Source organism: Pygoscelis adeliae, unplaced genomic scaffold (genome assembly GCF_000699105.1).
Source record: "Pygoscelis adeliae isolate BGI_AS28 unplaced genomic scaffold, ASM69910v1 Scaffold314, whole genome shotgun sequence".
Classification (NCBI taxonomy): Eukaryota; Metazoa; Chordata; class Aves; order Sphenisciformes; family Spheniscidae; genus Pygoscelis; species Pygoscelis adeliae.
In genome coordinates this window covers 1,109,039-1,118,363 of record NW_008824668.1, presented here as the reverse complement: position 1 = coordinate 1,118,363, position 9,325 = coordinate 1,109,039, and the positions used below count along the sequence as shown (strand labels likewise).

Genomic DNA, 9,325 nt, shown 5'->3' with positions numbered 1-9,325 from the left:
TGCAGAACCCTGCTGCTATCGTTAGCTCACAACTATCATCAAAGTCTTAATCTGGAGTAGGATTTAAAGAAAACTGAGATTGTCCATCTTCATACAGTTTTCTGTCCTCCTGTGCCTTTGGGACTATCACCATGAACGAAGGGGAACTTTAAAATTGCAGTTTCTCTAGAAAGACGCTACTTAAGGAAGGTCTGAGGAATAAATGGGAGATAACTTTGTAGGTATTTCTGTAGAAATTCTAACTTTCTTGTACCACTGCTCCTCTTGATTATATTAAGGCAAGAATTATGTCTGTACATTTACGTGTCGGGGGTGCTCTGGGTGTTGCAGTGTAATACAGCTTGTTACAACCAAACGTTTTCTTCTCTTTCAGCTGTTACGGTGGCCTTGGACGCTCATGTCTCAGTAAGCAGTCGTCTTCCCCCTCTCAATGCCTAACTAACCCGTCTTACAAACCCATTCTCGTGAGACAGCACTGTCTAAAGGAGCCAAATTCTGCTTGAAGCCTAACCATGGTTACAATGCAAACTGCCACTGCAGGTAGCAGGCTAGTTAGTGTTTTTGAGCCCGTTTCTTGGGAAAGGTGTTGTCAAATGGTAGTAACATTAGCTGCCTGTATAGAAACTCTTTGTGGTGAGTGATATGTCATGGTATAGCTCTGAGTTTGTAGGTGAGGGGATGGAGGGTCAGGCAGGGTCAGTCTTTCAGTGAGGCTGATACAAAGTTCTCTCTTACTTTCCGACTCTTTCTCTGTTTTCACTGCAAATTTTAGTCTCCTCTAACTGATGGGATTGCACTTTCCCCTCTTCCCTGAACATCTCCTCACGAAAAGGAGATCAACCTATTCCTCTGCATCTTTCTTCAGCCCAACATTCCCCCTAAAGCCTGCAGGGGCATTAGTTATTGTGCGTGCCCCAGAAGGAAGGGGTGGCGATATTGCCAAAAAAGCAAATGCGGTCAGAAGACGCAAAGAGGAATTAACTGGCTGTACTGGGACTTGTTCTTGGAAAGACTTTAGAATTTGCCTCCCGAATGCCGCTAGAAAGGCGGGGGGGGGAAAGTGGGAGGGTTTTTGTCTGTTTCCAAAGCCGGCAGGCTTGGGCAGGAGCAGCAGGCAGATGGGGCCAGAGCCAACAAATAGCATTCAGCAAAAGATCCAACAGATCTGTGAACCTGATATGACGAGGTTGAGTTTTGCTAGAGTGGTTTTCATGGAGCAAACCTATTACTGCGCAAAAGCGGTACTGCGTACAGCAAGAGGTGCTCAGTAGCATACATGCATATATACTTTTTCCCTTACAGTAGCTGCGTGTCTCCTGCTTCAGCTTTCGGATGCACTGGCACCTCAGCAAGCGATAGACAGCCTCAGAAACTTGAGAGGATCTGGGGCGATACAGACCATCAAGGTAAGAGGCTGCAACAGGTAATACACGTGTCGAAACGAGAGTGGAGAGCTCGCAGAGTCCTCCCCTTCATTTCACAAAGGGATCCCTCTGTCTTCCTGAGATGCTCCACAGCTGGTGCCCCTGCTGCTGTCTTGGGTTTGAGCTGCTAGAAAAGCTAGAAGCTTCCTGCTTTCATGCCGATTCCATCTTGTTCTGCCTCTACTGAATTCAACAGCTGTTCTCCCTGTCTGCTCTTCACCATCATTAGTAACTTGTTGCTTTCTCCTCCTTATCCCTGCCCATCACCTCGCTAAGCTATCGTCCCTTTTTCTGTTGCTTACATTCTCCTCACAACTTGGACGTCCGCTTGATTCTTCTGCCTTGGTTTTGCTCTGTCTTCCTAGCCCAGCTAGCCATGTTCATCTTCTGTAGCTATCGCATCGATACGCTGGCAGTCCTCTTTTAAGAAGCATCCCTAGCACTAGTGTTAAAACCTACAGGGAGGGAGGCCCAAGTTGCTGAACTTGGGTGGGGTTTTTCTTCTTTTGGTGGGATTTTTTGGCTACTGTGCGTACATATTTCTGTTGATATGAGTCCTAGGTGTTCTGCTCTTAAAATAGGTCTACGTACAGGAAAGAGGAGCTGACATTTTAAAAGTTTACAAGATAGTAGTTTCTGAGGAGAAAGAGTTGCCTAAACACTGTCTCTTTGTTAGCTCTAAGCCCCTCTGGAAGGCAAATCTTGTTTAAACTACTTGTTGAAAATCAGTTTTCCGCAAACCAAGGGGGCAGGTGGGGAGCAGCTTGCACCTCTGGTTGAAGAGGCAGGGAAGGATACGAATAAATGTTACAATTAGAAGCCCTCACAGCCACTGGGGGTGGGTGATCTGTCCCTTAGCCTCTGCTGACCAACGTGTTTTTCTCATTTTGAACGCTTGCTTATTAATACTCCACATGATGTAGGAGTTGACCCAAGAACTCTTACTACAAGCTGTTGTACATCATCATTCTAGCTAAAGGCTGTGTTCTGCATCAGGGACTCATTATGGAGAGAGTAATACTCTCGGTGACCCAAATAAAGCAGCTTTGAATTCTGACATGAAACTCCCACCTATGAGGACCATGTTTTGCGTTACCTTGAGCTCACGTGTGCCCTTTATGAGGAACCACAGGAGCCAGGCCAAGATCCGTGTCATCTGTGTCTGATGGTGAAAAACTCCAGAGGATTTGGAGTAAGCGCAAGAAGAACAAATAAACAGACTAGAGGGTGCAGTTTTCAACCTGGGGTATCAAACAGCTTTTTAAGATGGGTAGTGCCTCTTCTGGAAGTATAGAGCACTCATTACAAATCTGGTTGTGCTTTTTCAGCAATACAATTACCTCCATGACTTTCGAGAGAACCTAGCTGCACATCTGGCAACAAAGGATACAATACTAAGATCGGTATCGCGATAACTAATACTGGCGTGGTGTATCTTTGTGTCTACGTGGCTGTGGCAGACACCTGGACGAGACGCCTCACTCCTGACCTGTACAGTTTCTCATCGCTGCTGCCTGTGTGACGCAGCCGCTCGCTTCCAAATCTGTGTGTAAAATGTTGGGGTGGGGGAAGGCAAAATCCTACAGGACATGCAGCATCTTCCTCTATTTGGCAGTAACATAGCTAGATAAAAATTACATCACTGGAGCTGTTTAAAAAAAAAAAAAACAAACAAACAAACCAAAAAACCCAAACCAAACAAACCTCAGCTCTAGCTTTAAACCAAAGGAAAGTCAAGCATGAAAATTTTCCTGCTGGCGTGCTCGCTGCTTATGAACTAGTAAGAACGCATTCTAAAATGTCACGGTTCCGCTCCTAGTGCGTTCAGTGATATTTGGGAACGAGACCCCTCATTCCAACAGAAGGAGGCTTTATACTGAAGATCTGTGACAAACCAAGCAGGTGGGGTTTTATATGAATATGGTAGGAAGAGACACTGCTGTAGCTGCGTGGGTGAGTTTCTGGCACAGCACTTCTGCATGCTAAGGCTAGAGAAAGTAAATAAACAATCAGCTGTGGGCTGGAGAGAATCTCACAGAAACATGCCTGTAACAATCCACATCCCTCCTGTTTAACTGCATCCACTCATAAAGATCAGAGAAGATGAACAGACTCCCCAAGAAAACACTTAAACTAGTTCTGTCCTATTTTGAGGAAGCAATGATCATCCACCTCAGTGCCCAGGTATCCTCTAATGCCCCCTGAGGTAAGTTCTGGCTCTGGGAAGAAAGCCCGTGTCACCCAGGCCGTGCCTTTCATTGTCAGCCAGACCCCTGGAGTGGAGGAACTGTTGCCTCTGGGCTGAAGTCGCTGTGCAGTTGCTCTCAGCTGAGTGTCAGCGTCCTGGCTGTCCTGCCTTGTCACCGTTGCCCGACTCCTTGCAGCTAAGTCTGTAAGGACTTTTTTTTCCCCTAGTGCTTCAAGAAACCAGCTGGTTACCTGTCCAGTACCAGCACTGCCAAGGCAGCACTGCTGTCCTGCTCTGAGGGTCACCTTCCACAGCTGCAGCCTACGCTTCCCTGTTGCCTACGGTGACACGGATGTTTATGGTGTATTTCAATAAAGTTTCAGTAACTTTTCAAGGCAGAAGTTGTGACATGAGACTCTACCACAGCACCGGTAGGTTTGAGTTGAAGTAGAACTCGCTGCTTTGCTAATTTCAAAATTTATAACCTCCTCTTAACGTGTTTGAACTCAGATACTTGAACGTGTGTTTGAGGATGATTTCTACTGATTATATTTAATTAGCTCTTACTACCCTTCCCTTCTCCCCTCCTAAGGCAGGCAACAGGAACTCTTCCAGAAGGTTCCACAGCATGGACTCACTCAGGGAGAATAGTTTGCTCAAAACATGTATTGTTCCGTCCCCGACACTCAAACAGAAATTGGAAAACCAAAAGTAGTGTCTGTCTGTCCCTTCTGCAGTGCTGAATCCTTGCAACGGAAGGTATTCAGATATTAAATACATGTCAGACAGCTTTTTAAGATGGCCCAGCGAAACCTGCTGACAGGGAGAAAAATGCTTTATTTGCTCCATAATCTTTTGCCTCCTGATTGTGGAACTCCCACAATCAATTAATACCACGTCCACGCTTTGAATGCAAAGTGACCGGTACTCTAGCTAGGCGTCATACGTGCTTCTCCACACGCATCAGTTGCTTTCGCTAGGACTACTCCGGTAAAACTCGGATGCGAGGCTCACGTCGCTGGGTACAGATGACAACGTTCACACCACCTAGCAGCTGGGTGGGTGCTGGTAGGCGTTAACCTTTTTTTAAAAATAAAAATGCTGAAACCGGTTTCTAAACAGCATTCTCTGAAGGACTCCGCTGGGTAGTCATCGCACTTCAACACGCTGGGTTCTCACAGGACTTTTAAACTTCTAACGTGCACTCCTGACCTTTCTCTGTGACGTTTTGACAGTTTAAAGACCTTTGAAATGCGATTACTTAAATTCTTCAGTTCTCATGTACTTAACCACAGCGGGCAGGACAGACTCCAAAGCAGCATTTTGCTCCTGGGGTTAGCGGTGAATTCAAGTTCACCAGCAGAACTGCACTGGCAAGCTACCACGCTGTTTTCACCTCTGAATTTCTCGGTGCAGGAATACTCATATGCACTTTCACGTTAGATGCGTAAAGCCCGTCATCGACAGGACAGCGCAAGTGCTGCAAACGTTTTGCTAAGTATTCCTGGCTGAAGCCGCTCCGCAGCTGGAGGCGGGTTTCAGAAGAAGAGGGTTTTTTTCAGTTGAACTCAGTAAATCCTGCATTGTTTATTCTGGCATGTAGCTTGGCTTAAATTGGCCCAAGGGAATGAGCGATTTTTTTTTTGAAGGCCAAGGAGAGCTAGGGGCTATGAGCCAGGAAGTCTCATTTCAGTAACAGATTAATAAACATACAAACATACAAAAGGGTTAATTAGTTTTGCTTACGCAGGCTGAAGTCATATCTTACAGCAGTCTCTGAAGGAGCAGGAAAATAAAAACGATCCAACAGGAACCATATTCCTGAGTTTTCAGAAAGCCTTTCAAAAATTCTTTTGCTAAAACCTCAACATTATTATTGCATACGGACGAAAATCCTCTTGTCAACTAACAACCGATCGAAAGGGATGGCAGAATAGGAATAAAGAGTTTTTGGTGCGGAGGGGCTCCTCGCAGAGCTCCGGAGGTGTGCGGGCGGGAACGCGTGCCTCTGCACGGAAAAGAAGGGCCGTGAGATGAAGCCTGCAACTGCTGCAAATGCTTTGGGACACTCAGGGGGGGAAAAAAAAAAAAATCTTGTAATACTGAATGCTTGAGCAATGAGGACATGTGAAATTAAGTGTCAATAAATGCAAAGCAGAACCACATGTGAGAAAATCAATTTTATATACATAGAAATAAGCCCAAATCTTGTGTGATGACAATAGTTCTGGTGTCCTCCAGCTTAGAAAAGGAACATTTGCAGAGGAGAAAGGATAATCACAAAGCTACGGAAGGACTTCCAGTCAAGAAGAGATTACACAGCCTTCTCCGCTTTGACAGATGACATGATGAAGGTCTACTCAATCATGCCCAGCATAAATAAGGTGGAAAGGGGGAAATTTTCAACGTGTCTTAAAAAATAAGAGCTTAGGGGCACCAAATGAAGTCCGGCAGAACTTTTAAACAAGTATTTTTTACATACTGAGCAATTCCATTGCAGAACTCACCATCTCGGCGTATCTTCCATACCAGGCTATAAACGTGCTCAAAAAGCAACTGAATTAATGGAAGAAAAGCTATTCAAGGGCTGTGTGAGATGCCAAGCCTCTAGCTCAGGACACCTGTAACAGGCAGGCTTCCAAATACATTCTCCCACTCTTCGGGCAGAGATATTCAATACCTGCCCTGTTTCACATTCTTTTTCCTCGATCCCTGCCACCGCCCAACACGCCAGTACTGGAGTATCTGGATTCCTGGTCGAGCCCGGTGCAGCCATTCGTACGACTTTTATTGCATCTAATACCCGAGAGACCCAAAGTGAACAACTGAAGAGTTTATTCAAAAACGTTTTACTAGAACTGGGAAACTATTCATTGTTCCCCAGCACAGGTAAATGAAAAACATTCCTAATTATGACTCCTAAATTAAGCAGCTGTTGCAGTAACAATTTACAATGCAATACTACGGGTTTATCTGAAACATCTTCCCCCTGCCCCATCTACTAGTTATCTGCAGACCCATGAAAAAAAAGCAGGAAATCAGAGCTTCCCTTTTCCAGACATAACTTGATTCAGTGTTCCATTTTGAAAAGGCAATGCAGTTATCCATCATAAAGCAAACACAGGAATACAGCAAGAATCTGTTCAATTTAAAAACAAAACAAGGCACCAGTTAAAAAGAAGTGTTTCTGAATTTGAGGGGTTTTTTATTATTTATTGCACTAAGGAACAGCAGGGCAGTTTCACAATCTCACTTTCTGCTTTGAAAAGCTCTGTACTATTACTCTTAAACTCGAGAGTATTTTCATCATTGGACTCGATAAATGTTGCACGTTTGTCCAGTCGTTAATAAGACAGCACAGACATTGAAAAAAAAAATAAAAATCATCATTTAAATTCACACCTTTGTGGACAGTTCAACTTCTCCTATCACAATGACATATGCTTGAGATTAAAGCAAGGCTAACATTCGGTGGAAATACAGAAGTCTCCGAACCATGCATATACGGGGAAAGGTTAACCAGACAGAAACAAAAACAAAAAAAAACCAAAAAAAAACCAAAAAAACACAATAGAACTCCTATTTTTGCAACTGTGTCCACGAATTCATCTCTTAAGACCAACGTCGCCTACAGGTCAAACACGCACAGCACCTCCAGTCCTTCCCAAGCACTCGGCAGCTACGGCTGATTTATATTTAGAGTGGGATACGCAAGTCCAAACGAGCCACTATGAAGCCCAGTCTAAAGAAAATCCCTAGTGTACTAAGGCTAGTCAGTAACGAACACCTACGTGAAGATTATGGCTGTTCCTTATGGAGTGCAAAGTCAAAACTTCTCAAAACCCAGTAATCGTTATATTAACTTACATGTAATTCTTTAATTTCAGTGTCCCAGTAAAATATAAGAAAACAGTCTTTCCACAAGTGTAAAATGTGGAAATATTTTAAAAATAGGGGAGTCATTGTTTTCCAACGCAAACGCGATCATCAGGTTCCGTATTTGATCTCGGTAAGAGGTTCTCGTTGTAAAGAATCCGTGTTTTGTGGCTTTTGCATGCACTTAACTGGAACAAAGCTTGCTGAATGTCGTCTTAAGAGCTCACCAGAACATAAATCATGCTGGAAAATAAAACAGAAATATTAAGATGCACCATTTTGATTAGCGTTACACATTTAATTTTACAGTCGCGTATTCTAAGGAACAAATCCGTGTGAGGTACATGGATCGTGACTGAAGATTTTACACAAACACGTAAAGCACGACACAAACCGATGCAACAGCCAGCTGTCGCTACATCAAGTGACGTCATAAGAGGGAACCCTGCAGAAACGCGATGCCCAGGTGTCAAAAGCCTAAACTATTCCAGCGGCGTTGCAAGAAGCGCGGCGTGCCGAGAGGAAGGGGGTCCGCGCACCGGTTCCCGCGCCACACCGCCCAGAACAGACGTGAACACCAAGCAGCGAGTTGGCTTTCGGCTTGAAGGAAGAACTGGGAGGAGGAACCAGGCGGCGGCACTGGCTTTTGTGCGCCTCACCCCTTTTCTCTCCTGGAGCGACTCCCCTACCCTTTCACTTCAACAAAAATCACATTTACAATATTACTGTTCCAGCTTCTTAATGAAAACACTCGGGGCGGGAGGGGGAACAGTTATTATATTAAGTTTAAAGGAAGAAAAGCTCAGAGCTTTCAAGCCGCCGGTCATGGTATACAGATTCAAATTAGTAATTCTGACCAAATTCAGACTTGCGTTTTACAACGGAATAAACGGTGACTGTGGATGCTTTTTCAGGAATGTTGGCATTATATATAGTCCTATGTCCAAAATTTCTCTTGTGCGTTGAGCCCAATCCAAAAAAAAAAAAAAAAATCAGACTGAAGATTAGATGACAGACAGAGGAAAAAAACTTACCCATATAGGTAGTAAAAAAATGATAGAAGGTAGAATGCTAATTTGCACCATCCTTCTTTCTGGCAATAGGCTAAAATATCTGCGTTCATGATGGTTGTAGGATCATACAGACCAGGGCCACTCATCACAGGTCTACTCATGTACCTGAAAGTGATGCACAGTTAGTTTTGCGGTGTCGGCAATGGGAAGCATTGGTTCCTGCCCCCCACCCACCAGGTAATACCAGAACCGAGACAAGGAATCACACCCCTCACAGCAAAGTCCGTCGGCTCCATGTAGGAGATGGCGAACTGCAAGAGCAATATGAAGCTCCAAACTAAACGCGCCTACGGAAGGGCTTTCCCAGGCGGTGCCGCGACGGCTTACCTCAGCCTTAAACATGCTGAACTCTGGCACACCAAAAGGAAACAGGACAAATTTATAAATAGGTGAAAAATGGGATTCCTCATGAAAGGGTTGGAAAAGCTGGAGAAGAGGCCAACATACAACCCTATGTGACCTACAGCCTCCACTCATCAATACAACGCATGCTGGCTACCATGCTGAAGGAATACTCGTACAGGTCAATGCAAAACGATCCCAAAATTGTCGTTTAACACAGGCTACTGCCCCTCTGCTCTGCTCTGGTGAGACCCCACCTGCAGCACTGCGTCCAGCTCTGGAGCCCTCGGCATAAGAAAGACACGGACCTGTTGGAGAGGGTCCAGAGGAGGCCACAAAAATGATGAGGGGGATGGAACAGCTCTCCTGTGAAGAAAGGCTGAGAGAGTTGGGGTTGTTCAGTCTGGAGAAGAGAAGGCTTT

General features: G+C 44.8%; 2 protein-coding genes across 2 annotated transcripts in view; one reads left to right on the top strand and one right to left on the bottom strand.

Moving 5' to 3' along the window:
* CDKN3 (cyclin-dependent kinase inhibitor 3) overlaps positions 1 to 2,839 on the top strand; it is a 7,400-nt gene extending 4,561 nt beyond the window's left edge. Inside the window, exons 5-7 of the mRNA XM_009322922.1 lie at positions 374 to 405; positions 1,303 to 1,406; positions 2,753 to 2,839. Coding sequence (XP_009321197.1) covers positions 374 to 405; positions 1,303 to 1,406; positions 2,753 to 2,839 — 223 coding nt within the window. The remainder of the gene's footprint in view (positions 1 to 373; positions 406 to 1,302; positions 1,407 to 2,752) is intronic.
* Positions 2,840 to 6,433: 3,594 nt separating this feature from the next.
* Positions 6,434 to 9,325, bottom strand: part of CNIH1 (cornichon family AMPA receptor auxiliary protein 1) — a 14,422-nt gene continuing 11,530 nt past the window's right edge. Inside the window, exons 4-5 of the mRNA XM_009322941.1 lie at positions 8,523 to 8,666; positions 6,434 to 7,731 (exon numbers count right to left, since the gene is read on the bottom strand). Coding sequence (XP_009321216.1) covers positions 7,704 to 7,731; positions 8,523 to 8,666 — 172 coding nt within the window. The 3' untranslated portion in view covers positions 6,434 to 7,703. The remainder of the gene's footprint in view (positions 7,732 to 8,522; positions 8,667 to 9,325) is intronic.